Raw genomic sequence first — 26,148 nt, forward strand, 5'->3', positions numbered from 1 at the left:
TTTAAGGGACTATAGAATGAATTAATACTAGATACATTCTTTTATATATATATATATATAAATTTTAAAATTTTATTTGTTTCTTTATTTTGTCGTATGGGACAAAGCTCAGAGCATCCTACATGCAGGTAGTGAGCAGCTTTCTCACTGAGCTATCTGTACCCCTGGCTCTCGCCTGGGGACCTCTATTATCCTTATTTTACAGTGCAGAAGTCTGAGAAAGGGAGGCCCAGGGAGCAAGGTTGCTCGAGGTTCCGGGACTCCTGGCCTCCAGAGTCCATGTCCTGACAGACTCAGCAGGGCCCACCCCAGATTTGCCAGACATCCTGCTGTTGATTGCTAGAGCCAACAGCTAGGAAGATTTTCAGGAGGACTGACTGACTTAGCGTAACCGCTCCCGATCTGCAATCCCCAAAGCACACGGGGACATCCCATTGCTGAGGCCCTCATTGTCCTGGACACTGAAGATCATTTTATGATTTTTGTGCCCCTTCCTTTTCTTTTATCTAGAATTGGGTTCTTTATACATAAGTGTAATCTCCTGGGCAGTTGGGTGTGCCAGTCATACCTTGGGAAGAGCTGGCTCCCACCAGGTGAAGGATAGCTTATAGGCCTGAATACCCCCTGTGTTAACAGGTTCTAGGGCCGTGCTGGGGGCAGTTGAAGGTGACAAGTGAACTTATCCTACTGGGACTTGGGAGATGTCTGGGAAACCAAGCCAGAAATAGGCCACAAAAATAATTACAACGGAAAAGTATGGAGAACAAAGGAAGGGGAAGCCACGGCTCTGGGATTGAGCAACGTGATAGCTCCCTGGAGCTAGGTGGCCCTCCAGGGGGTGCATGGGTGGGGCCATCACCTGTGCGCCGCAGGGCCCCTCTCCCAGCAACACCGAACCACACAGAAGAAAGGCAGGTCCTATTCCTAACTGCTCGGGACTTCTTCGAGGGCCAGCAGAGAAGAGGGCTCTGAGGAGAGGTGGGTTGCAAGCACCATCTCTCGGGGTGTAGCGAATGTAGGGCAAGAACAGGTCCCCGCTTTCCTCCCTAGGTGGGGGCTGGGGCCTTTAGGTCGTTGGGACAGACACTCCAACATCAGGGGGAAAGCAAAGCTGCGGAGACTAGGGGATCCACAGGTTTGGTTGGCTTCCGTCCTTCCCAGTTCTCAAGGAGTTCTCCAACTCTGGCTTAGCACTGGAGAGGATCACAGACCAATGCCTGCCTAGCTGACCCCACACTGACCTCAGAGAGGATCCTCGGACTCGGCCTGAGGGTTCGGTTGGCGGCCTCAGAGGAGAGGGCTTTTGGCTTGGGGAAGGAGCCGCTGGAAGGGTTTCCAAAGATGGCCTCTCTCCTTATTCCTTTAGAAACAGGGAAAGAGTAGGCAGGAGAAGAAAGGCCGCCAGAAAGGGCGGGAGGCCTGGCAAGGTGGCCAGGCCTGAAGAGGAGGTGCCCAGGGCTGGTGCTGGGAGGGAAGGAGTTAAGGCGGAGAGGGGGGCAGCCTATGGCAGGAGGACACACCTGTTCGCAGGGCAGCAGGCGGGCGGGGCCCAGGTGAGGCGCCAGTGGTGCCCGGCAGGTGAAGAAGGAAGAGGAAGAGTGGCGGCCAGGCTGGCTCTAGGCGGTTGAATCGGGGCCTTGATACCCCTTCCTTTCTTCTGCACCACTCTGGGGGTCAGGCGGGTCTGGTGCCAGGTAAAGGCCACCGCTCACGGGGTCCTGGGACTGCGCTAGGAGCTGTAGAGCGCAGTGAACTGGTGTGTTGGGGGCTGGGACGGGCTGTGGAGTGGTAGGGGGCTGGCTCTCAGGTGGACAGCAGAGGGGTACCGGGGGGGGGGGAGCAGGGCTGCTGAAGCTGATTTTGGCCTCAAGGATGGGCAACTCGGGGTGCGCTTGGTGTTGAGTAGCAAGGCTCACCCGGAAGTGTCCCAAATGACGCGGAGGTGGGGGATGGGAGCCAGAGATCTGCGGCTTCTCCACAGGGTGCTTGGGCTTAGCCAGGACTGATCTTGGAGGTGGACTGGTTGGGCAGGGGCCCTCGTCTTACCCAGCAGTGTTTGGGTGCTGGTTGGGAGTCTCTAATACTGCCGGGTAATGATGGAGGCCCCTGTCCCCGTGTCAGCGTCGTCCATTGCTTCAGGTCCCTGGTCCCTACCTGATAGCAAACTCCTTCCTCTGCCCCACATACCCTGAAAGCCCCTTCTCCTGAGTTAAGGGTGCTGCAGAAATGGTTCTCGGGTTGGCTGCTCGCCCACCGGAGGAACACAATGGCCCCGGCCCCTCCTCCAACCCAGTGATTTGTCATCTGGTAGACTGAGAACCTACCTGACGCCGACTTTGGCCTTGGGATTGAGCACGGACCGCACTCCAAGAGTCCGCAGCCAGCCAGCTCTAGCACCTGATCAGCTGTCGTCTGGTTTTACGTTGGCCGGCTCTGGGTCCATCTTCCAGTGCAGTGTTGGATGGTTGAAGTACGAAGCTCCTAACACTGTCTGGTAAAGATGGCCCCCGGGTCAGTTCCCTCAACAGTGACCTTCCTAGAGCCTTGAAGACCGTGGAGGCCACCAGACCAGCAACCTCTGACCTTTAACCTTCTGGATGGGGTGTGTATGTGTGACTCACTTGGCAAAGGGGAACAATGGGAAAGAGACAAAATGGCTGCCTCCAGAACAGCAGCAAGATTTGGAAACACACTTGGTCCCTAGGCTTTTCCACCGTCTTTCCATCCTGGGAATGTTGAGTGTCTGTGAGAAACAAGGGATACTGGTTTCGGCCTGAGAGAAGCCAGGGAGCTGAAGCTACTGCACCCTCCAGCCCTGTCTGAGGTTCACCTTTCCTCCTATTGCTTTGATAGTTTCACATTATTTATCTACCCAGAAGGAAAAAGATGGCAAAGGTTCTAGTGAGGGTTATGAGCAATGGCTTTAACTTTCCAGTACTTGGATGTAGTATCTTCAGAATGAGGCAATCTGTGCAAAAATAGGTTCTTGTTCAGCTGGGCTCCAGGGCGGTGGGGGCGGGCAGCCCACCTCCGTAGGGATAACCCTACACGCAAATAGCTCATCGTATCTAGGGACTAAGTAGCAGTGCTAACAGTGTGCATGGCCCACAGGGCTTTGGAACACACATGATCTCCCCATAGCTACACAGAAGCTGGTAACCAAGGAAGCAGCTCCCGTTGGGGTCATCAAATTTTCAGTTTGGCTCAGCAAAGCCACAGCTGCCCCAGCTCACAAAAGATGTTATTAAATCAGCAGGTTCATTTGGTAGACACGGCGGCTGCGGTGAAGGAGTGTGTAGTTGGGCCTTTGACTGAGATCTGCTGTTCCCACCCATCTTAGCGCCTGTTTTGGAGCCAACAGGCTCTGAGGACCCGCTGTAAGGCCAGATCACTAGTACTGCCAGACTGCTTGTGCCACCTGCTGGCAGAGACCCAGAGTGCACCCTCTCTAACCCACTCAGAGGCAAAACCCTGGCTTCAGTTTAAGTAATAAAAGTTTTATTGAGAATTTCTGGGATGGTGGTTATCTCCCCCCATGGGGGTGGGACAACAGTGTAGGGAATCTCCGAGAAATCACACTTGCTTCTCCCCTCCCCCAGGCCAACACAGGGAGGAGGAAAGCCCTCAGCAACAGCTGGTCTTCAGTCTTCCTTAATCCAAGAGGGCCAAGTACAGAGGACTCTGTCACATGATGCTTGCAGGGTGGGGCGTGCTTGACCTCCCTAGCTGGCTCCTCAAAACTAGCGAGAAATGCATCCACTCCTCTGGTGGTGGAGTTCTCCAGCCCACAGCTCATTTCTTAGCCTTGATGAGGCTGTCGCTGTAGAACAAAGGAAAAATGTTCCTGATGTTATGGGCGCCATAAAGGTGAGATGCAAACCACACCAAACTATCCCCTTCCCAAAGGAAGGTCTGACTGTGGGGAGGGGAGCGCAGAGGCAGGTCTGGGAGTAGGTGGCCCCCATGTCCCAGCAGGGATGCAGTTCCTTACCTTCCCCTACAGCCAGCACATCATGGAGTCAGCAGGAAACAGAAAGAAGAGATAGACATGATTGTTAGCTTCAGGCCCCGGCTGCCCTTGACCCTTATACTAGCCCCCTCATGACTGCTCTTTTGGCTTCTGCAGCCCTGATATTTTCACTGCCAATGAAGCAGCATTCAGGTTCTCCAGCCAGAATTCCGAACTCTGTCGGTCACCACTTTTCACTGAAGTATTTATAAATAAAGTTCCTTTTACACAAGAAATCCCATTTTGTTTTGTAAAGTCAGTCCTTGAGAATGTAACAAGAGAACTGCCAACCAGTCACTGACTTTTCTGACCTTGGTGTTCAGGGAAACTGTCAAGGGCCCCATGATGAACAGATTCCAGAACCCAAGGACCCTGCTCTCTGCACAGCCATCTCTTACCGAGTAAAGCTTTCATCCTGTAGATTCAGCACAAGGTTGTCGGCCGTGAGATAGATGCGGTTCTGGGAGGTGGCGATCTACAGGACAGGGAATGGATCCTGTGTTAGAGGCCTCAAGCCTCCCTGCCATTCAGTGGCCCACCCAGTAACCAACAAGAGGCTCCTGCTCTGTCTGGTAGAGGACACAGCAGTGAGAAGCCTCGGTGTCACACTTCCGTAACACACCCTACAAACACAAAGTCTGAGGAGTCACTCTTGGGGAAGGCACCAAGGAAGTTGTCCAAGTGAAGAGTAAAGTCAAGCTCTAATCCCATCGTGTGATTGTAACTGGATACTTTCTCTCTCAGTGGGCAGTCTTGGGAGAGTGGGGTCTTCCTCTCACCGTCTTAGATATGTTCTGGGCGGCCCGGATCTTTCGGAGCTTGATATAGCCGGGATTCTTGCTCAGTGCTTCTCCAAGGTAAGCAGGCAGGGTTAAGGGTTCATCTAGGCTAGGTTACACCCGCCACAATGTGCGCCCCCCCACCCGCCCTGACCCCTGAGCTGTCAGATTCAAGGTTGCGCTCACATAAGCCACTCACACTTTGGCCACTCTCTGTGGGCCTCCCTGCAGGCTGCTGCCAAGAACTGTGGTGGCAGCAGACATGAAAGCAAGGCCAGCAATGTTAGTGATCTGTTTAAAAGCGGGGAGTCAGGTCTCAGGTACCCCCACCAAGATTTCAGATCTCATCATCCCCCCTCCCCCGCCAAGGGTCAGCAGGCACAGTCGCATTCGCCTTGGTCTCATCAGCCAGCCCATGAGGGAGGATGGAAAGCGGAGGGGCCCAGGGGCCAGGCCAAGCTCTCTGCAACACAAGGATATCATCTTGGCAGCCTCAGCCTCCCCCTCAGCCTGCACGATCTTCTGTCGCTGTTCCTGCTTTGCTTTTTCCACCAAAAACTGGGCCCGCTGGGCTTCTTGCTGGGCTGTGGTGGCAAGTGAATGAATGAAGTTATGGCTGTGGGGTGGCAAGACTCCAACCACACGCAGTCCCCTTCTCTCACCTCCAGGAGCCCATTGATCTACTCCTCAGGTGGCTTACCCACTTGTTTGGCTTCTACAGCAGCTGTGTACTCTCGGCTAAAGCTCAGCTCGGTGATAGCTACATCGTCCAGAATGAGACTGAAGTCCTTGGCGCGTTCTGTGAGCTCTCTTCGGATCAACAGGGACACCTGGGCAAGAGTAGGGAAGGGAAGGGAGGGGTGGCTTGAGGGGATCAGAACTGGAAGGAAGGTGGTATTGCTACAACCACCCGAATACCAGAGCTCCCGAGTATGAACAGCAAAGCCACCCCTTCTTAAGTCCTCACACATTCATTAGAAAATCTGATTCAATGTCTTCATGTGACAGAAGAGGACCAGAAAGGTGGCATGACTGCCCCATGTCACACTGACCCCTAATCTTCCCTTTCTTCCATGCAATATATATATATCAGCTTAGCTTCCTGCCAAACAAGAAAAGAATTTCTTTAGATGTGGGTAAGACTATTATAACCATTGTTTCCTCCTATGCTTCCTTCTTAACACCTGGTATCGGGTTCTAGAGTTGTTTCGCTTTATTTCCCAGAGTGATAATCAGCACAGCTTTCCCACATCAAATTGGCTATGCAGCCAAAGATAACCCTAAACATCTATGATCTTCTTGCTGCTACCTCCAGAGTGCTGGGGTCATAGGCGTGTGCTACACCTGGTTTAAATAATGCTTAGGATTAAACCCAGGGCTTGTGTATGTACGCTAGGCAAGCACTCACCAGCTGAACTACAGCTCCACCCCCACATCCTTCTACTTCTATAAAATGCCCTTTTAGTACCCAGGACCATGCAGACAGCACTAGGAATCAGACCTGAGCCCGCTGGGTAATCAGCTGCGAGGCATTGAACTTGGCCACCACACTCTTGAGCACCTCGTTGACAATGGACGGCAGCACTCGCTCCTCATAGTCTAGCCCGAGGCGCTGGTACATGCTGGGGAGCTCCTGGGCATTGGGTCGAGACAGTACACGCAGGGAAATGTTCACCATCTGCAGGTCTAAGGGCGAGGCCAGTAGTGACTGGTTAAGGCAAGTTCCCCATCAGCGGACCCCCAGGCTTTTGCTACTGTACTGGGTGCAACCTCCAGTGTGGGCACAACTGTGGGTCTCCCCCTAGACTCCAAGGACTTGAGGACCAGAGCTGTCAATTTTCTACTCCCAAGGCCTATGACTTAGCAAATGAATGCATGACACACATCAAAAACAGCACAAAGAAGCACAGTGCTGTGGGCCACTTGCCTCTGAGTGTACGCGTGAATGAGGCAGGGCTCCTAAGTATGGTCTACAAGGAAGCAGCCAGTGAAGAGTGGAGAGTTTCTCCAGAGCCAAGATACACTGCGGATGTACTCAACCAGTCAACAGAAAAAGGCCTTAAAAAGACTTGCACCAGGGAGCAAGGACGACCATAAAGAAAGGCAATTCTAGGATCCAGTTTGTTAGGCAGAAAGTACGTCAAAACTGTTCTGCCCAAATCCGCGAAGTCCCCTAAAACCAACAAGGACACTGAGTCCCGTATGTAAAAGCAAAGAGTATTTTAATCAAGTTTGCAAACTCAGTCTCTCCGCATGTCCAACATATTGGAATAACCGGAAAGCCCCGAGCTCAATTAGAACTGGGTTTTTATAGTAGTAAAGTGGGGGTGAGGGGCTTTTGTGAGGTTTAGGACCCCTGATTGGCTGACATTTGTCTAGGGGTGTCCGGGTGAATGTGTGCTGGCAGGTAGGTGGTCCTATCTACAGCGGTTGGAATGTTAGGCATTTCCTTCAAACTACTGAGATTCAGACCTCTTATTAAATTTATTGAGGGCCAGAGTTCTACTATAATGGTTGGGGAAATAAAGAACTTTCTTTGGGTGACCTGTTCATACCTGTGGCTGACCCCACAAAAACGTGCCAGCATACCGCGTGTTGGAACTACTGTTTTAAGCCATGAGGCACGCTCTTTGGAAGATACAGAAACCAAGACCTCAGAAACACTACCATTTCTGGTGGCTTTGCCAGGCTCAGTTTGTTTACTTGTGTCCCCACCTGCCATGCAGCTTCCGATTGCCCACACTTACCTTTGGAACCTGTAGGGGAGGAGATTTTTCGGGGTCTGGCCCGAATATCATAGATGATGGGGTACTGGAACCAGGGGATCCTGGAGAGGAGAGGTCAGGGACAGGAGTTGGGAAATTGCAGTTTTATTGATTTTTGACCAGTTTTCCCCCTCCACTCGTCTTGGGGCCTGCTCCTCCCCATGACCACAGACAAGGAGATTCTCTTTTCCCTTTGGAGAACAGCCCTTTATGCACTGCTGGAGTTTCGGAGCACCCACTGTCCTAGGAGCGCGGTGGGGGGGTGAGTGAGGAAGGGAAAAAGCAGCTCTGAAGCCTGCAGTTAAATCTGGCCACAGCCGTCAAGGGTGAAGGGTCAGGGCCCGTTTGCTCTGCCCGCCATTACCTAAAGTGAAGTCCCTCGGCCAGGATTGTGTCCTGTTGCACGCCGCCGATCCGGTTAAAGAAGATGGCTCTATGACCACCTTCCACTGTGGGGAGAGGGGTGGGAATCAGGAGAAGGCGTTGACGAAAGTACTGGTCGGCGCAGAAGGGACGGGGATGCGGGAATGGGTAGGCGCCGACAGCTTGGGGAGGCAGGTCAGTGGGGTAGGGGACCAAGAGGTGCAGCCAGCGAAGGAGGTTGCTCACCGGTGAACACGGATTCGCGCACGCCGTAGGCCACGGCCCCGGCCCCCAGCAGCAGCTTCAGCGCCATGCCCATGCCCCGAGGCCCGGCGGGCAGGCGTCCCGCTAAATCCTTTAAGTTCTGAGCCATGTCTGGTCCTCCCGAAGGCGGCGGCACCGGAGGTCAGGAGGGGGTGCCCGCCAGCCTCTACCCCACTCCAGTTTTCAGACCTCGCCCTGCACACGAGGATTGGGGGCCGTGGTGCTCGCAGGAGAAAGGGCACCGGAAGTGCGCTTCCCCCTGACCCGCCCCTTTGCTTAGGCGGACCCGAACTTCGCGCACAGTAATAGCGCATCCGGAAGTCCCGCCTCCTTCGGAGGCGTGTCCTTCGGTAGGTCCGGACTACTGCTATCGCCATTTCCAAGCGCCCTCGTTCAAAATGGCAGCTGGGAGGAAGTTTGCAGTGAGGACCGACGCGAGGTTCTGGTTTAAGGAAGTTAGCGCAATTTCCGGTCTGCTTACAAGATGGCTGCGCCCAGTGGTGGTTTCCAACCTCGTGAACGGCGTTTTGCAGCGCAGGAGCAGGATTGGGATAATGCGCCGCCTAAGAGACCCCGGTTTGGGGCAGGAAGCAAGAGCGGAGGCCGTAGACTCATTGTGGTGCTGGAAGGCGCCAGTCTGGAGACAGTCAAGGTAGTTTGGAACAGAGTGTGGAGTAGTAAGTCGATTAGGTTCTGTGGGGACCAGGGACACAGGATGGATGGAAAAAACTGAGCAGTGAAATTTGAAGGATGACCTAGTTTCGCAGGCTGCTGGAGTCCTGGGCTGGCAATCTTTTATTTTGCTCTTCTTGACGCATTCGCGCTTTCACCTTGCTTTTAGTTGACTTATCAGGGAGTCTGTGGTATAAAGTGGAAAGTGAGGGAGGCGTTACCTATTAAGGTCTCAAATCCCAAAGGCCAATGACTTTCCAGCCTTTTATTGCTAAGGATTTAGTATTTTATTTTGGTAAAAAGACTCTTCTATCAGCTTGTTCTACATTTCTGCTTATCTTGAAGCATGTTTGGATCAATTATTTAATAAGCCTTCGCCTTTATTTTTTTAATCTATCATTTATTTCCCTGAGCGTAGTCAAATGAGCAGTCTTATCTTAAAACTTTGTGCAGTGTTTGTGTATGTCTGCTAGCACGCGCACACACACTCACACCCTACCCCCTTTAAAGATTGGTTTTACTTTTACCTATCTATGTGTGCAAGCCTGCATTTGATTGTGAGGCACCTATTAGTGATGGGAACCCAAGTTGGGTCCTCTGCATGACTCACTCCTAACACCACCCACCGCCATCTCCAGCCCCTTTATTCCATCTCTTGTGTCTCACCTTTCAGAGCTAAACTTCTTTGGTGTGTAGGGCCAGAAGTTTATACACACAAACACACGTTGGTTGGTTTTGACATGCAGCCAAGGTTGGCCTGGAACTCTCCATACTCAGCCTCCAAAATACGAGAAATGATTGCTTGTCGGTGATTTTCACCATTCCTGACCTGACCTGGATTCTAATTTTGGTCCTTAGTGACGGTAAGGAAAGTGTGTCCTCACGTTGTAAAGCTGTGGTGTTTCCTAATAACTGAAGTGAGTCTTGTCCATCTTCTCTTCATTTGTGTGTGTGTGTGTGTGTGTGTTTTTCGAGACAGGGTTTCTCTGTGGTTTTGGAGTCTGTCCTGGAACTAGCTCTGTAGACCAGGCTGGTCTCAAACTCACAGAGATCCGCCTGCCTCTGCCTCCCGAGTGCTGGGATTAAAGGCGTGCGCCACCATTGCCCGGCTTCATTTGTGCCTTATTAAAAGTTTGTGCTTTATTAAAATTTGCAGTTAGAAAACCTGTTTGTTTTTCAAGACAGAGTTTGTCTGTGTAACAGTCTTGGCTGCCCTGGAATTCTTTGTAGACCAGGCTGGCCTTGAACTCAGAGATCCACTTAACTCTGCCTCCCAAGTGCTGGGATTAAAGTGGTACACCACCTATTTATTTTTATGTGCGTTGGGGTTTTGCCTGCATGTATGTCTGTGCAAGGATGCCAGATCCCCTGGAACTGGAGTACAGGCAGTTGTGAGATGCCATTGGGTACTGAGACTTGAACTCGGGTTCTCTGAGTCATCTCTCCAGCCCCTATTATTATTATAGGCAGGGTCTCAGTGTGTGACTCTGAGTGACCTGGAACTTACAGATATCTGCCCGTCTCTGCACCTCAGTGCTGGGATTAAAGGCGTGCACCGCCACATCTGACTGCCTATTAATGTTAATTTTGACAGTGTTCCTAACTGCTGAGCCATCTCTCCAGCCCCACTTTAAGTTCTTTGAAAGCATTAAGTTCTCTTCTACCTTGAGGACATTGAATGTTGGTAACTGCAAACTCTTTTTATAGTGGCTTTTGTATCACTATTACTTCGTTATTGTTTTGAGATAGATATATGGTCTTACCATATAACCTAGACTGGTTAGAACTTGCCATCCTTCTGCTTTTGCCTTAGCCTCCCGAGTGCTGGAATTGTAGGTATGGGGCACCATATTTGGCTAATTATTGAGTATCTGTTGCTGTTCTACTTTACTTTGTCTTGTTTTTCAAGACAGGGTTTCTCTGTAGCTTTTGGAGGATGTTCTGGAACTGAACTTGCTCAGTAGATCAGACTGGCCTCGAATTTACAGAGATCTGCTTGTCTCTGCCTCCTGAATGCTGGGATTAAAGGCGTGCGCCACCACTGCCCGGCCTGTTTTACTTTTTGAGACAGGCCCTCACCCTCTACCTCATGCTGGCCTAGCACTTGGTGGCCTCCTGGAGGCTGTGATTACAGGTGTGAGCTCCCACATCTAACTGGTGCTGCTGCTGCTGCTTCCTCTTCATAGTGGTTAGGCCAAGGAACTGCTGTATCACAGGCTGCGAGATGGCTTAGTTAGTGGACTGTTTGCCATGCAAACATGGGGACCTGAGTTCTAACCCCAGCAACTATGTAAAACGCCCAGTCCATGCTGGGCATGCTCTTGTATGCCTTTAATTCCAGCTCTCGCTGAGACAGATGGGGAGGCAGATCCAGGCCAGCCCAGGATACATAGAGAGACCCTGTTTAAAAAAAAGAGAGAGAGAAAGAGAGAAAGAGGGGCTGGAGAGATGGCTCAAGTGGTCAGAGGACCTGGGTTCAATTCCCAGCACCCAAGTGGCATCTTACAATTATCTGTAACTTTGGTTTTAGGGAACCTGCCACCCTCACTCAGGCATACATGCAGGCAAAATACTAATACATATAAAAATAAATTTTAAAGAAAGAAAAAGGTCCATCTCACCGGGCGGTTGGTGGCGCACGCATTTGGGAGGCAGAGGCAGGCGAATCTCTGTGAGTTTAAGGCCAGCCTGGTCTACAAGAGCTAGTTCCAGGACAGGTTCCAAAGCTACAGAGAAACCCTGTCTTGAAAAACCACAAAAAAGAAAGAAAAGAAAAACAGTCCATCTCAATTTGAAATTCCAGCATTGGAGAAACAGATGAATCCCTAGGGCTTGATGGCCTGCCAGCTCAGCTGAATTGGTGCGCTCAGGTTCTGTAAGGAACTCTCTCAGAAGAGAGGAAGACTCCAGACACCAACCTGTCCTTCTCCTGTGCACACACGGCTGATGTAGGAGTTGAGCGGTGACAGTGGAATGGTACCTCCTATATACTTCCTGTTATCAAGGAGCCATTTTTGTGTATCACAGCTTGTGGAGTCATGTGATTGTTTACTGTGTTTCTCTGAGAGCAGACTATAACATTTCAAAATTTCCGTTGTATCTTTAAGAAACATCTTGATGTTTTCTATTGTGGCTCTTTAAAAGAAAATCCGGGCCTGGAGAGATGGCTCAGTTGGTTAAGCAGATCCTTCTTGCAGAGGATCCAGGTTCAGTTCCAGCACTCATTTGACGGCTCACAAACATCTGTAACTCCAGTTCCAAGGGATCTGATGCCTTCCTTTGACCTTTGGAGGCACCAGGCATGCAGGCCAAACATTCATACACGTAAAACTAAGTAAATCTCGAATCAGAACAAAACCTCCAGTTTTATCATACTAATGGACTGAAACTGGATCATACAAAAGGTTCATTTTCTTCTATGATTAAGGGTATCCTAAGAACACGTTCTTGATCATTTGTTCTGCCTTTATTTTTTTGTTTTTTTGAGACATTTTCTCTGTGTAGCCCTGGTTGTCCTGGAACTCACTGAGATCTGCCTGCCTCTGCCTCCAAGCGCTGAGATTAAAGGTGTACACCACCACCACCCGGCCCTATTCTGACATTTTATTTAAGAATTGTTTCAGCCAGGCGATGGTGGCGCACGCCTTTAATCACAGCACTCAGGAGGCGGAGGCAGGTCTCTGTGAGTTCGAGACCAGCCTGGTCTACAGAGCTAATACCAGGACAGGCTCCAAAGCCACAGAGAAACCCTGTCTCGAAAAACCAAAAAAAAAAAAAAAAAAAAAAAAGAATTGTTTCTATTTATGTGTATGCCTGCATGAGTTTATGTGTACTACGTGTTTAGGCACCTTAGCTGGTCAATCAGTCAAAGATCTGGAGCAAGAGCAGGTGATTGTGGGTGGGCACTGGGAACTGAACCAGGTCCTCTGCAAGACCAAGCGCCACAGGTGCTCTTTCTCTCTCAGTCCTTGCTCTAACTTATGTGGGGCTGGAGAAATGAACGGCTCAGCAGTTAAGAGCAGTGGTTGCTCTTCCAAAAGACCAGGTTCAATTCCCAGCACCCATATGGTGGCTTACATACTAACTCCAGTTCTAGGGGATCCAGTGTCCTCTTTCAGCTTCCACTGGCACTTCATGTATGTGGTGTGCAGGCATACATGTAGGCACGCATGTACAAAAATAAAACTATTTATTTCTAACTGCATATGTGTGTGTACCACATGTGTTTGCCCTTGAAGGCCAGAGTGTTCAGATGGGTGCTAGGAAATCAAATCCGGGTCCTCTGCAAGAGTGATGTCTCTTAACCACCGAGTCATCTCTCCTACTATTTGATTATTAATTTCAAAACTTCACTCTCCCAAATATTTAGAAATGTATTGTCACTTTATCTTTAGACATGAAAAGCTCTAGTGATACACTACCTTGCAGAGCCTGTGTTTGTACATAACTATGTTTTTTGGTTGTTTCAAAAAATTTCCCAGCCAATGTGTTCACTCACTGACAACCAGAGGGGGTAAGGGGTAGGTTTTCTACCGTGTGGGTTCTGGGGAATGATCTCAGGTCAGGCTTGGCAACAGGTCCTTTACCTGCTGATGGCCATGTTTATAGACTTCTTTTTGCATGTGGTGTGTGTGTACTCGAGTGTGTGTGGAGGTCAAAGGACAGGTTGTTGGTTCCCTCCTTTCACCCAGTACCCTTGTCTGCTGAGCTCTCCAGCCAGGTCTACACTTGGTCTTACCATCCTCATGTCCCTTGAGATTTTAAACTGAAATTGACAGAGTCCAGCCCTGAGCAGCCCTCACTTGCCCCTTTTATGGCATGCATGGACATGCAGGGCACTTCTCAGGTGTCACATACTTCTGACACTAGAACTTTTGGCTCTTTGCTTGAGAGGGTTCTTGGGTTACAGGGCAATTTTATATATAAACCTAGTTCTCCAGCGCCTTCCCATTTTATTCCAACTTCCATGCTTTTATTTCGTACTGCTGGGGATGAAATAAGGGCCGTGCTGAGCCCTCTGCCACTAAGCTACAGTACCCCTTTTTCTCAACGATTTGCTTATTGAGTTTTTTTGGTTGAGGCAGGGTCTTGCTGTAGCCCAGGCTGGCATGTTCTCAGCACATACATATACATACTGTTCTTATGATGAGTCTTTTTCATGAACTCCTGATTCTAGAACTTCCGTGACCTTGCCTGATAGCCACAGGCCTTAAAAAGTCAATGTGGTGTGTCTTTATACCCCTCCTTTTTGGCTGTAAGATAGTTGGCTCTGTGTCTGTCTCTTACAGATAAAGCTAAATGTAGCCACATGCTAATGCCCTGAGAAGCTTTCTAGCCCTACTTAGTGTTTTGTCTTAGGTCTAGAGTGGGCTTGAATTTGTCATGATGCTGATCATTCAGGGACCACACCTTGAACTACTGGGCGAGATAATTGAATTCCCGTTGCTCTCATGTTCTCTGTTCTGCAGGTAGGGAAAACTTATGAGCTACTCAACTGTGACAAGCACAAGTCCATGTTGTTGAAGAATGGACGGGACCCAGGGGAAGTCAGACCAGACATCGCCCACCAGGTAACTGGGATAGAGCCAATGGCCTCTGAGCTGTCTACAGAAGGCAGCAACACTGCTGTTTTCCCGGCTTCACAGTACCCTGCTGTCTCCCTTTCTCAGAGCTTACTGATGCTGATGGACAGCCCCCTGAACCGAGCTGGCTTGCTCCAGGTTTATATCCATACACAGAAGAACGTGCTGATTGAAGTGAACCCCCAAACGCGAATTCCTAGAACCTTCGATCGCTTTTGTGGCCTCATGGGTGAGAAGCCTTAGGACTTAAGTTCTGAGTGAACTTGGCAAAGTGAAGACAGGAAAGGGGTCACATACTCAGTCCGTCAGCAGTGGGGAGCTACTGCCAGAACAGGCCCCTGGTAGTTTTCCACATATATGGAGATTTGACTCCTGTTCTTAGGTTTCTGTGTGAGGGATAAAGTTGACAAGCCTGACAGTGTCTGTTCGGAACATCTCTGAGGATACAATGCGGATGTAAAGGGACACATAGCCTAGTTTCCGGGGAGGGGTGTTCTCTGCAGGTCACTGGGAGAATGTGATTTCATCCCACTTCTGAACTCTCGCTTTTCCCCTTCCTAGTTCAGCTTTTACACAAACTCAGTGTCCGAGCAGCTGATGGCCCTCAGAAGCTTTTGAAGGTGAGCTGGGAAAACCTGTTGGTAGGTTCTGGGGCTGGTTCTGGGGCTGATTCTGGGGCTGACTTTGCTTTTTCTTCTTAGGTAATTAAGAATCCGGTGTCTGACCACTTCCCAGTTGGCTGTATGAAAATTGGCACTTCCTTCTCCATCACAGACGTCACTGATGTGCGAGAGCTGGTGCCCAGCAGTGACCCAGTTGTTTTTGTGGTGGGGGCCTTTGCCCACGGCAAGGTACAGTCTGGCTTCTCTGACGTTTCTGCCGTGTCTCTAACAGACAGAGCTAGAATCTCCAGTTTTTGTAGAAGTTTGAGATTGAAATATACTGCCGTTGAGACAGTAGCTCACCTATGAGGTCTGAACCCGCTACAGGGAAGCATTGCCTGACCAGCTCCTTCTCTCTCAGGTCAGTGTGGAGTACACAGAGAAGATGGTGTCCATCAGCAACTATCCACTTTCTGCTGCCCTTACCTGTGCCAAACTTACCACAGCCTTTGAAGAAGTATGGGGTGTCATCTGAGAGCAGCAGAGCCTAGTTCAGACAGGACTCTTGGCGTTACGTCTGTGGACTCCTAATGTGTCTGCTGGAAGATCATCTTCTGTACCAAGATGGCAGAGTGGGAGCCAACACTGTATTTCCTATAAAGACTGTGCTTTTTTCCTTTTTTGCACACCTGATTGTTTTGAGGGTTCTTAAACTCAGCAGTACATGGTAGTGTAAACTGTCCCCCTTGGGTTCTGCTGTTCCGGACTTTGAAGGTAGGCCTTCCCGATATCTTAGATTCTTGTGCTCTCGAGGAGAGACCCCGATGAGCTCAGCTTCAGCGAGCACAGCAAACATGTATGAAAGAAAGCAGTCAGGAATGCTAACAGTGAAAAACTGAACAAACAGAAGTGATTTATCTGGTATAGTTCCAAGATAGAAAAAGTGGAGCAGGCAGGGCCTTGTACCCTCCCCTCCCCCCATGGGGGGGTGGTATCGGCACATATACAATCGTAGTGGATTGGCAGAAGAGAAACAACAGGTTCCTGGCTAGAGGGAAGAGATAAGGCAACGTGCATGGGGGAGTCCAAAGGGGGTGCAGCCCCTCTGCTCCTCCCACAAGAGCTTCTCCTTTGGCCCGGTGAACTTGGCTGTAGCAGAGGCACGGCTGGGAGTGCTGTGACGTCCAGTGCCCGGTGTCTGCTCTGGGGTGAGGAGTGCTGTGAGAAGGGACAAGTAGTTTCTGCACCAGTCCAGCTCTCGGCCACCTAAAAGGCGAAGTGTGTGGTTAGAAGGGTGGCCAGAATAGCACCTGGTCCCTTCTAGCGAGTATAGAAGTACCCCAGAGCGCTCCCTAGTGGCCAAGCTATGCTAATCCACCCGAATCTCCAATAGCATTCCAAGCCGTCACCTGTAGACTACTTACCAGGGAAATCTATTATTCCCTTTTCTTTAACTTTTCTTTTCTTGGCACCATTGCTTTGTGAACATAAGGCAATATGAATAGCAGGCTGAAGAAAAAGACATGTCCAAGGAAGTACACAGATCTGTACACCTGTGGAGACAGACCGCAGAAAGAGTTGAGCCTGCTTGTCTCTCACTACTGGAGGTTTTGGTGACTCTGGCAGCCTTGCAGTCAGGTCCTCGCTACCTTAAGCCACTTGTCCCAGGTGAAGAGACAGAAGGCAGTCATGGAGTAACCCATAAAGAGCCAGTGGATGGTCTGTTGCACCAAGTAGTAGAAGGGCTGCAGGGCAGTGATGGAGGCCAGGCTGCTCAGGGTGGGGCTCTCCTGAATGAGGTTGGCGGCCTGGGGAGGGAGGGTAGAGGTCATTAGTCTTGTCCTTATCCCCAACCGGTTTCCTACCGCCCTTGAGTCCTACCTGCTTTTCTACAATAACAATGAGGAATTCCATCTGGAAGCAAATCAGGTATCCTGAGTGTAGGCCGTGCCAGAGGGCCAAGAACAGCAAGGAGAGGCCTTGTGAGAGTTCTTTACTTCCAAGAAACTTGAGGCGTTTGAAGATGTAACTAGAGAAGAGGGTGGGTAAGGATGAACCTCAGACTTGACTCCTGCTTCTGGGCTCTGCCCCAGGAGAGGAGTGCTGACTGGCTCCCACTTGTGGCCACTGGGGGTACAGGAGGCAGTGCTAATAGGAAGGCTTGAGATGGAGGAAAGCTGTCATAGTTCAGATGCAACAGAGGGACTATGGGTATGACACAAACAAGGGCAAGACCAGGATCTGCAGCCAAGGCTTGAGGGACTTTTCCAGTGTTTTTTTGGGTGGGGCTGCCTGGGTGAGAATGGAGGCTTAGCAGAGAGATAGGAAGCATGGGCAGAGCCGACAAAGCATCCTTGTCCTCAGTGCTTACCGGGCCACCCAGGCATTGGTGTTGATGTTGAAGGAGGCGATGGTGCCAGTGAAGCGAGGAGTTGTCTCAAAGAGCCACACTTTCATGTTGGCACAGGCGTCCCATTTTGCGTTCCCATTTTCAATGCCATTAAAGCCCAGCCCCGACAAAATGCACACTCCTTCCTGAGGGGAGGGACGGCTTAGGGTTCTTGTCACTCCACCCTCCCAGCCCCACCCCCAGCTTGTCTAAATATGACTTATCTTCCCTACTTACCGTGACCAGCCAACAGGTGACGTATTTGTAGAGCACGAATTTGCCCCAGATCAGCATGTACATGCAGCGGAACCAGAAAGGGTGGTGCTTGAGAAGAGAGCACATGAGCATCAGGGACGGCACAGTCCCCTACATGGTATTCTCAAACTTGGGGCTGGCTTCTTTGCTCCTAGCAGTGCCTGATGCCACATGTGCCACGACACTATAGCCCTACCTATCTGTAAGCAGCAGAGAGACGCCAATAGCCACCCGCCTCTGGCTTTGCAAAGTCTGGGCGTTTATACGGTCAGTACAGGGATGTCCACAGTCCTTGGATGCTCACAGTCCGTGTTAATTTTCAGATAGCTACCCAGAATGGACATGGAACTGCTGGGAGGTTTTCAGGGGAACTGGAGCAAGAGCCACTTTTCCCTCCCTCTTTGAGCCCATCAGTCAAATGAAAGCAGACTGCAGAGCCACCAGCCACTGCACTCTTGCATAAAGCAAGGCAGAGGCTGTTTTAGGTGCTGCCCCGGACCCATGAAGGTTTGTTCCTGCAGGTGAGGCCTGGGTGGCATTGATGTCAACTCTCACAGACCTAGAGCAGAATCCAGCACACATCTCTAGGTGGCATGGCCTACTTCTCTCTTATCCCATTTGGTGAGGCAGTAGTCACAGTGGTATGCTGGCAGCCACTCACATCATAGTCTTCAGTGAGAAGGTAGTTTTCCGTGATGTGGGGGCTCAGCAGGGTGTAGCCCACCAGGTAGACAAGGCCCAGACCCAGGCGCTTGAGAGCAGGTATGGTGCTGGAAAGGAACAAGTGGGTCACACACAGCAGAGCCTCGCCCTTCACCCTCTGACCTGCAGTCACGGAAAGGAGCATTTCAGGGTGTGGTTACTGCAGGCAGTGGCACCAGGATCCTGTGCCTGGAGCTGTTTCCAGGAAAGACAGCTGTGTGCTTGGCCACTGCAAACCTGCATTACAGGAGTGAGGGCAGGGCAGAGGGAGCCATGTGTGGGGTGCTTGTGCCTAACCCTCAGAGCATGCTTGAGTTGGAATCTCACCAGGCGTCATGTACAGAACAACTAGCAATGTCCACTCCTGCTCAAGTCCAGGGGCCAAGTTCCCTGAAGGAGTTCTAAAGTATATACCTATATCTATATATTATACATTTTTGTATATTGAACAGTGTCTCCCTACTATGTGAGAGGAGGCTTCAAAGGGAGGGGCATAAGGTGGGCAAATGGCTGGGGCAGTGTACACTGGGGAGCATGTAGACACCTCCCACATGGCACTGTAGTGGGGCCAATGTGCTAGGGCCGGCCTTCAAGAAAGTCACTTCAGAAGTCACAGAAGTCTTCAACCAGGAGGAGCAGTTACCTGTTTGGTGTCTTCCCTGGCCTGTCAGTCAGCTGTCCCTGCACCAGCTTCAGGTAGTGGTTCATAGAGAACTGGGGCCCTACCAAGAAGGCTCCATAGAAGTAGGAGAAGCCAGCAACTTCCAGCAGGGAAGGGACACCCCGTATGGCGTGTTTCTGTTGCTCAGGGGACAGGGAATTCTGTGTTGAGAAGAGAATGCAAGGTTCAGAACAGACTTGAATCTTACCCTAAGCCAGTCTGAGCACTCCCAACCTTTGCACCACTGCCTGGAATTCTTTAGTTTGGCTTCTTGCGGGGCAGGGGTGGAGGGTTGCTCCATGCAGAAATGTGGGGAGCTTAATCAACAGCTGCCCGTGGCTGCTGTGGCAGATGCCTCGCTGGCACCGAGCTCTGGACTTTGTGTAAAGGCTGGATTCTGACAAGTCACCCTGCTTGGTCCTTGCCCAGTTGCTATCTGAAAGGTAGCTCACAGGCTAGGGAGTGAGGCAGAGGCAGGTCCAGTCTTTTGGTGACAGTAGCCTTTCTCCTTCCCTCTGGTTAATCCTTAGCCTCTTTGCCAGAGTGCACACTTACCACGTCTTTGCCTCCATCATAGTAGTCAATGCACAGACCTGAGCAGAGAGAGGGGAAGGGGAGAGGAGACATGAGGGTGTGGTCTGAGGACAGAAGCCAGGACCGACAGGAACTCAGTCTAGTTAGTTTATTTTAGCTTGGGGGGGGGGGGATGAGGTAGAGGAGGAAGGCAGGACCCTTCCACTCACCAATGAGTTTCAATGTCAGGACACAGTGTGGCATCGTCCACTTGATATCGTAGTCACCAGTGGCTGTGTAGTAATATCCAGCGAGAAGGTAGGCCTGGGAGAGGGGAAGTCTTTACTCCACCATCACTGTACTGCTCTTCCTTTTCCTCCTTTCCCTCTTTCTTTGGATGGCCTTTGACCTCCAGCTGACAGTCACATCATAGTGTGGTCTTAGCCTTCCAAGCCTATGCCACCAGGCTTGACCTCTTAATTTTCCCCTTCACTTGAAATCCCCTGTATTCCTTCATTTTCCTTTCTCCTGGTCCCATCAGTTAAAACATTAAGAGGGTCTTATGAGCCAGGCCTGTTGGTGCAGACTGAGAATCCTGGCACTTGAGAGGGACTGAAGCCAGTTTGAGCTATTCAGTTTGAATCTGGCCTCAGTTACAGAGTGAGACCTACCTCAATAAATAAAAATAAGACGACCCTACAAATGTTTTTTCAGACCGCAGTGAGGATGGGCTTGCTTGGGGAGACAGATGGACATGCCTAGCTTCTCCAGCACATTCTAAATTACTTTTCTGCCCTGCCTTTGAGTGACTGCCCTCATGGCCAGCTGGGCTAAACCTGGTGAGAACCAAGGAAGCCCGGTGATGGCATAGTCCAGAGGCCAGCAGAGTTACTCCTACAACCTGCTCAGGGCCTGTGACCAGCGACCTGCCCACAGCCAGACTGCCATGTGGTAGAAGGAGGGATTACAAACTAGATCTCCTGGTCACCATGCTACCACCCTCTGCCTTGCCCCTCCCCACACCTGCTGTCCATGCAACCTGAGCTCCTAGGAGAAAAGTTTACCATCTGGAAGCAAAGGGTGGTGAAAACGGCAGTGACGGTGCGGCCCATGAGTCGCAGGATGAGGAACTGGAGTACAATACATAGCAGGGAGTGGTAGAACTGGTGGCCTGGTGCAGGGAAGAGAGCAGCACTTAGGGTCATTCCTCCCGAGATCCCCAACCACACAAAAACAACACGGTAAGCAGCTGTGGGGGTTGGGGATGCACTTCAGTTGGCAGAGTGCCTGTCTAGCATGCAGGAAGCCCTGGGGTCGATCCCCAGGTGCACTGGACCAGGCATGGTCTTCCATGTCTCCAACTCAGCACTTGGGAAGTAGAGGCGGGAGGATCAAGATCATCGTCTATGTAGTTCAAGGCCAGCCTGAGACTGTTTTGAGGCTGTCTCAAAACAAACATTTCTACATCAGTGTGCCATGCTAAGTGTGGCGGTCAAAGGGAACTAGAGGGAGTTGGTGATCTTCCTCCGTGTGAGAAGATCATCACCAGCTGAGCCATCTCAGCAGCTCCTAAATAATGGTAAGTATTCTCATTATTATTGATTTTGAGACAGGATCTCACTGTGTAGCCCTGATTGGGAACTCACTATGTAGACCAAACTGGCCCTCTCTGCCTCCTGAGTGCTGGGATTAAAGGGTGTGTGCCACAGTGTGTAACACTAAATTTACTTTTTAACTGGTACATAAAAATATACATACTTATGTGGTACCCAGTGATGTTTTGACATATGTGGTACTGAGTATGATTTGACCTAGAGGGCCTGGTTCATGATTTTTCAGAGAAGAATATTAGTGTACCTTATTTTGAATTATTTAATATACTGTTTTTCAGAATGTTTGAAAATATTTATCTTTATTTTTATTTATGTGTGTGTGTGTGCATGAGTGTGCCCATGCAGTCAGAGGTCACCGGGTCCCCTGGAACTGGAGTTACAAGTGGTTTTGAGCCACCTGACATGAGTGTTGGACTGAACTCGGGTCCTCTGGACGAGCAAGTGCTCTTCACTGCTGTGCCATCTCTCCTGACCCCCAAATATACATGTGTGTGCATTCCTATGGACTCACTGAAAACCCCCTAAAACCAGGACTTCCTAATTTGTGAGTTTCTCTCAAGAGGATTTGTTTTGGTCCGTTCTCCCTGCCCCCTCCCACCCCAGGTCTCTTAGGGCAGTGTTCTGCTCAATCCACTCACCAAAGTTGAAATAAGCAATTGAGAGGCCTGTCAAAGCATGGAAGAGATGAATGAGGTAGCTGTCCTTGTAGAAAAGGTAATGCCGATAAAACAGAGCCAACGGATAGCCTGGATGGGAGAAAAAGAGGAAAAGGGTTACTTGTGCCTGGTGCCAGAGAGGAAAAAACACAGGACTGAGAAAACTGTTATTATTATGTTGTGATGTATATGTGTGAGGACACCTGTGCTGCTGTGCGCTCTGTCAAACCACAGTGTCTGTGGACTCTGCTCTCTCCTTCCACTCTAAGTGGGATTCAGGGATCAAACCCAGGTCTCCAGGCTTATTTGACAAGTGCTCTTTACCCACTGAATCATCTCCCTGACCCTCCAAGGAAATACATTATATGGGTGCCAACAGAGAAGACAAAACAGTACTCACAAATCAATTTCTTCTTCTTCTTTTTTTTTTTTTTTTTTAAATAAATATACATTTAGAACTGCAAGGGTTCCCTCCCTCCCCCAGACAGTTTCTCTGTCCTGGAACTCACTCTAGACCAGGCTGGCCTTAAACTCAGAGGTCCACCTGCCTCTGCCCCCCAAGTGCTGGGATTAAAGGTGTGCCACCACTGCCTATCGAACTGCAAGTATTTTTAATTGAGGCAACAGAAAACCAAATCCATTTCCACTACCAACAACTGAGGAAACAGTGCAGTGTCAACAGCAATCTCAGCACTCAAGCTCTATGGCAGGAGAATTCGAAAGTCCGAGGCCACCCTGGGCTACACAGTGAGTACCTGGCAGATGTGGACTACACAGCAAGTACCCGGCCTGGGCTCCATAGCAGATTCTGCCTTTTTTATTTTTATTTTTTTAAAGAAACCTAAGAAGGATTAGGTATCTCCCTCAGTTGGTAGAATGCTTGCCTAGTGTGCTGGTTTGAATGAAAATGGTCCCCATAAGCTGGGTGGTGGTAGCGCACGCCTTTAATTCCAGCATTTAGAGGCAGAGGCAGGTGGATCTCTGAGTTTGAGGCCAGCCTGGTCTACGGAGTGAGTTCCAGGATAGCCAGGGCTACACAGAGAAACCCTGCCTTGAAAAATCAAAAAAGAAAGAAAATGGCCCCATAGGTCATAGTATCTCTTCACAGCAATAAACCCTAAGAGAGAAGCTGGTACCAGGAGTGAAGTATTGCTGGCATAGCCACACCATGCTTTTGTTTGGAGAAATAGTAGAACACTTAGGACCCTAGACTAGGAAAACAAGTGGACACTTTAAGTGAGGCTTAATGGGCCATACTACTAGGAACATGGAAGACAGTGGTGGTCTGAAGTGTCGGGGGCCTGGCTCCAGAGTTTCCGGAGGAGAAGAACATTAGCATGCGGCCTAGAGACTGTTCTTGTGATACCTTGGCAAAGAATGTGGCTGTTTTCTGCCCTTGTCCAAAAAAATCTGCCTGAGGCCAAATTGAAGAGCTATGGATTAAGAGCAATGGCAGAAGGATTTCGAAAGAGCCTAGCATTGGCTGTCATCTGGTTATCAGTGGCCAGTCTTATGCAGATCTATAACGAGAAGGCGCAATCTTCACAAGGAAAATTACAAACTAAAGTTTGAGGAGAAAAGGGGCACCAGTAAGTATAATGGAGCTAAAGCCTGCGTTCAAGGAGATGAAAAGATTATAAAAAGCCTACTTATAGACAGAATAAAGGACAAGACCTCCAAGCTAAGCTTCCAACTTGTGGAAAGGAACTGAAGAAAAGTTTAGAGCCAGGTGTGGGGGCGCACACCTTTAATCCCAGCAGAGGCAGGTGGAGTTCAAGGCCAGCCTGGTCTATAGAGTAAGATCCAGAACAAAAGCACAGACAGAAAGGAAACCACTAAAAACAGAAAGCTGGTGAATATGTACTTGAACAAGGAGGCCATGTTCCAGCCCCAGCAAGCAGAACTTGGCAGTTTCAGCCAAGTGGTTTTGAGTTTAGAGTCAAGGATACAAGAAAGGGGTTATGGAATTTGCCTCCCTGACTAACGAAAGCAGGTGAGGCCAGGTATGTGTCAGGAGTGTTTCTGAATGGAGACCTAGAGAGGCCATTCTGTGAAGCTGTATTGCCTTGGAGACCCCAAGATGTTAGAGATGCCAGAGCCATGGGATGCCTGCCAAAGAAAGCTGCTAACAGTGAGTGGAAACAGCCCAAGAGAAGTGTGTTACAGTCAACAAAGCAGAACAGAGTTGAGATCTAAAGAGTGTTTTAATATCAGAAAGAGAGACGCAGAGTTAGGAGTTGCCCAGCTGGTTTTTGGTATTGCTTTGGCCAAGGATTTCCTCACTGTGTTCCCTTTCCTCTCATCACTCAGGAGGCAGAGGCGGGCGGACCTCTGTGAGTTTGCGGTCAGCCTGGTCTACAGAGCAAGTTCCAGAACAGCTAGGGCTGTTACACAGAGAAACCCTGTCTCGTCTCGAAAAACAAAATAAAACAAAACACCAAAAAATTTCTCCTTACTGAATAATTATAAAAAGAAACAGGGACTGGGTATGATGGCACAGGTCTCCAATCCTAGCACTTGGGAGGTTGAGAGGCCAAGAAAAGAGATCTTGAATTTGAGATCAGACTAGCCTATTTAAAGAACCTGCATAAACAAATACAAAAAACTCCAAACCAAAGACAAGAAGAAGCTCAGTTATGCTCAGAAATAGTATTTTACACTTGTGGTCTGTCCTCTGAGGACAGCATCCTCAGACTTCTGAGAAGATAAGACATAAATTAATACCAAGCTATCTAGTGGGCTGGACGAACTTTGGGCACCAACCAAGTTATAAAACTTGTTTTGGCACAGTAGAAAACTGTTTTTCCAATTCCGTTCAGGATATGATCCAAGGACTATAAGCAAACTCTTTGAAGGGGGGAGGGGTGTTCCTAAAGTGCCATTGAGTTCTACATAGCTTAGTCTGCTCACTTAATCAAAGGCTCAATACATTTGTTATCCCTAAACCAAAGGGAGCATACATACATATGGCTTCGCTGCAGACTCATCCCCAACATTCTACCAAGCTGTTTAGCTGACATGCTTGTACTGGCATGTGTGGAGAATAGTCTCCCTCTTGGTGTTTTGGAAGGATATCTTAAGATTCTGTCAGTGTTTTTGAGCTGGTTATAGGATACAACTGCCATGGTTCTTGCTTCTAAAATAAAAAATGTAGGGCTAGGGAGATGGCTGAGTTTGTTTGATCTCTGGGGCCTACACAGTGGAAAGTGAGAACCAACTCCTGCAAGTTGTCCTCTGATCTGCATATGCATGTACATGTGTACACACACACACACACACACACACATATACACACACATACAAGCAAAATAAGTAAATGTAATAAAGTACTTAAAATTTAAAATGCAGTTAGTTTATCATTGGCAATATGGTTTGTTTTGAGCTTGTGATAACTAATATTTTAAAGAGTCAATCAAAGAAAATGCTTAATTATGTCTTTTACCTCCCTCTCTCCCTCTCTCTTCCTTTCTGTGATTTCTGTGACAGGGTTTTTCTGTGTAGCCCTGGATGTCCTTGAATGCCCTCTGTAGAGCAGACTGGCCTCAAACACAGCAGAGATCTGTCTGTCTGTCTGTCTCCCAAGTGCTGGACTAAAGGTGTGTGACAACAGCACCCGGCTTGTTTTTATTTGCAGCGTGAGGGACTGAACCTAGAGGCTCACACACACTCGGAAAGTCCTCTGCCACTGAGTTGTATCTCCAGCCCCTCTTCTCATTTCACTGGTTTCAGACAGGGTCTCATGAAGCTGCCCAAGTTGACCCTGAAGTCTCTGCAGCCATGACAGGCCGTGAACTGGTAAGCCTCAGCCCCCAGAGTAGCTTCATCACCAGTTGCTTGTTTTAAGCAAACGGATTACCACATAGTTGGCTGTTTGATTTGACAGAGGGTCTGTGTAGCTCTGGCCGTCCTGGAACTTGCTAGATCACACTGACCTCAAACTCACAGAGATCCTCCTGTCTCTGCCTCCTGAATATTGGGATTGAAGGTGGTGCCACCATGCCTGGTTGTCTTTATATAGTATAGGCTGGCCTGGAACTCATGACCCTTTGCCTCTGTTTCCCAGGTACTAGGGCTTGTATTGTGACAGTAAATGACAAAACTAATTACTAGCTAGATGCAGTTCTTTCTGTCTGTGTGCTGATGAAATACCTTTTTCTTAATATCTTTCAAACAAAAAGTGTGCATATAAGTGGACTGGTACAGTTCACATCTGCAATCCATGCGCCAGCTCTTGTTACTTCCATAAACATCCTGGTCTATTCCCTCATTCTATAAATATTTATGCAACACTTCCTTTATGCCAGACATTCTGTTTATGGAGCT

General features: G+C 49.5%; 3 protein-coding genes and 1 non-coding gene across 5 annotated transcripts in view; 1 reads left to right on the forward strand and 3 right to left on the reverse strand.

Annotated features, from left to right (window-relative positions):
• Positions 1 to 3,476: 3,476 nt before the first annotated feature.
• Phb2 (prohibitin 2) lies at positions 3,477 to 8,450 on the reverse strand. Its single transcript, XM_050164184.1, has 8 exons — positions 8,163 to 8,450; positions 7,918 to 8,002; positions 7,536 to 7,615; positions 6,290 to 6,474; positions 5,489 to 5,618; positions 5,269 to 5,372; positions 4,789 to 4,866; positions 3,477 to 4,484 (listed from the first exon to the last, which is right to left on the reverse strand). Exons 1-8 carry the CDS (start codon positions 8,287 to 8,289, stop codon positions 4,404 to 4,406), a joined length of 870 nt encoding a protein of 289 aa, XP_050020141.1. The 5' UTR covers positions 8,290 to 8,450; the 3' UTR covers positions 3,477 to 4,403.
• On the reverse strand, positions 4,951 to 5,200 carry LOC126514932 (small nucleolar RNA U89). Its single transcript, XR_007595710.1, has one exon. It is a non-coding gene; the product is annotated as a small nucleolar RNA U89 (small nucleolar RNA).
• A 134-nt stretch (positions 8,451 to 8,584) lies between the features above and the next one.
• Emg1 (EMG1 N1-specific pseudouridine methyltransferase) lies at positions 8,585 to 15,720 on the forward strand. Of its 2 annotated transcripts, XM_050164185.1 has the most exons (6): positions 8,589 to 8,832; positions 14,321 to 14,422; positions 14,522 to 14,663; positions 14,996 to 15,054; positions 15,136 to 15,285; positions 15,458 to 15,720. In XM_050164185.1, the coding sequence occupies exons 1-6, from the start codon at positions 8,665 to 8,667 to the stop codon at positions 15,569 to 15,571; spliced, it is 735 nt and encodes a 244-aa protein (XP_050020142.1). In that variant the 5' UTR covers positions 8,589 to 8,664; the 3' UTR covers positions 15,572 to 15,720. The 2 variants fall into 2 exon arrangements, with proteins under 2 accessions (XP_050020143.1, XP_050020142.1); XM_050164186.1 differs by lacking the exon at positions 15,136 to 15,285 and having other exon boundaries at positions 8,585 to 8,832.
• A 204-nt stretch (positions 15,721 to 15,924) lies between these two features.
• Lpcat3 (lysophosphatidylcholine acyltransferase 3) overlaps positions 15,925 to 26,148 on the reverse strand; it is a 38,308-nt gene continuing 28,084 nt past the window's right edge. Inside the window, exons 2-13 of the mRNA XM_050164183.1 lie at positions 21,808 to 21,915; positions 20,621 to 20,727; positions 19,787 to 19,880; positions 19,599 to 19,636; positions 19,026 to 19,204; positions 18,342 to 18,450; positions 17,663 to 17,749; positions 17,408 to 17,571; positions 16,918 to 17,065; positions 16,686 to 16,844; positions 16,461 to 16,589; positions 15,925 to 16,302 (exon numbers count right to left, since the gene is read on the reverse strand). Of these exons, the coding sequence (XP_050020140.1) occupies positions 16,473 to 16,589; positions 16,686 to 16,844; positions 16,918 to 17,065; positions 17,408 to 17,571; positions 17,663 to 17,749; positions 18,342 to 18,450; positions 19,026 to 19,204; positions 19,599 to 19,636; positions 19,787 to 19,880; positions 20,621 to 20,727; positions 21,808 to 21,915 (1,310 nt within the window). The 3' untranslated portion in view covers positions 15,925 to 16,302; positions 16,461 to 16,472. The remainder of the gene's footprint in view (positions 16,303 to 16,460; positions 16,590 to 16,685; positions 16,845 to 16,917; positions 17,066 to 17,407; positions 17,572 to 17,662; positions 17,750 to 18,341; positions 18,451 to 19,025; positions 19,205 to 19,598; positions 19,637 to 19,786; positions 19,881 to 20,620; positions 20,728 to 21,807; positions 21,916 to 26,148) is intronic.

This window comes from Alexandromys fortis, unplaced genomic scaffold (assembly GCF_014885135.2).
Source record: "Alexandromys fortis isolate MF-2015 unplaced genomic scaffold, M_Fortis_MF-2015_v1.1 scaffold_150, whole genome shotgun sequence".
Taxonomy (NCBI): Eukaryota; Metazoa; Chordata; class Mammalia; order Rodentia; family Cricetidae; genus Alexandromys; species Alexandromys fortis.

Excerpts from the sequence above, each read along its gene's own strand:
- Phb2 (XM_050164184.1), bottom strand. The coding sequence starts at position 8,289 with ATGGCTCAGAACTTAAAGGATTTAGCGGGACGCCTGCCCGCCGGGCCT. Across the intron at positions 5,373-5,488 it reads TGTAGAAGCCAAACAAGTGG|CCCAGCAAGAAGCCCAGCGG; the intron begins GTAAGCCACCTG and ends TTGCCACCACAG. Across the intron at positions 4,485-4,788 it reads CCCAGAACATATCTAAGACG|ATCGCCACCTCCCAGAACCG; the intron begins GTGAGAGGAAGA and ends CCTGTCCTGTAG.
- Emg1 (XM_050164185.1), top strand. The coding sequence starts at position 8,665 with ATGGCTGCGCCCAGTGGTGGTTTCCAACCTCGTGAACGGCGTTTTGCA. Across the intron at positions 8,833-14,320 it reads CCAGTCTGGAGACAGTCAAG|GTAGGGAAAACTTATGAGCT; the intron begins GTAGTTTGGAAC and ends TCTGTTCTGCAG. Across the intron at positions 15,286-15,457 it reads GGGCCTTTGCCCACGGCAAG|GTCAGTGTGGAGTACACAGA; the intron begins GTACAGTCTGGC and ends CTTCTCTCTCAG.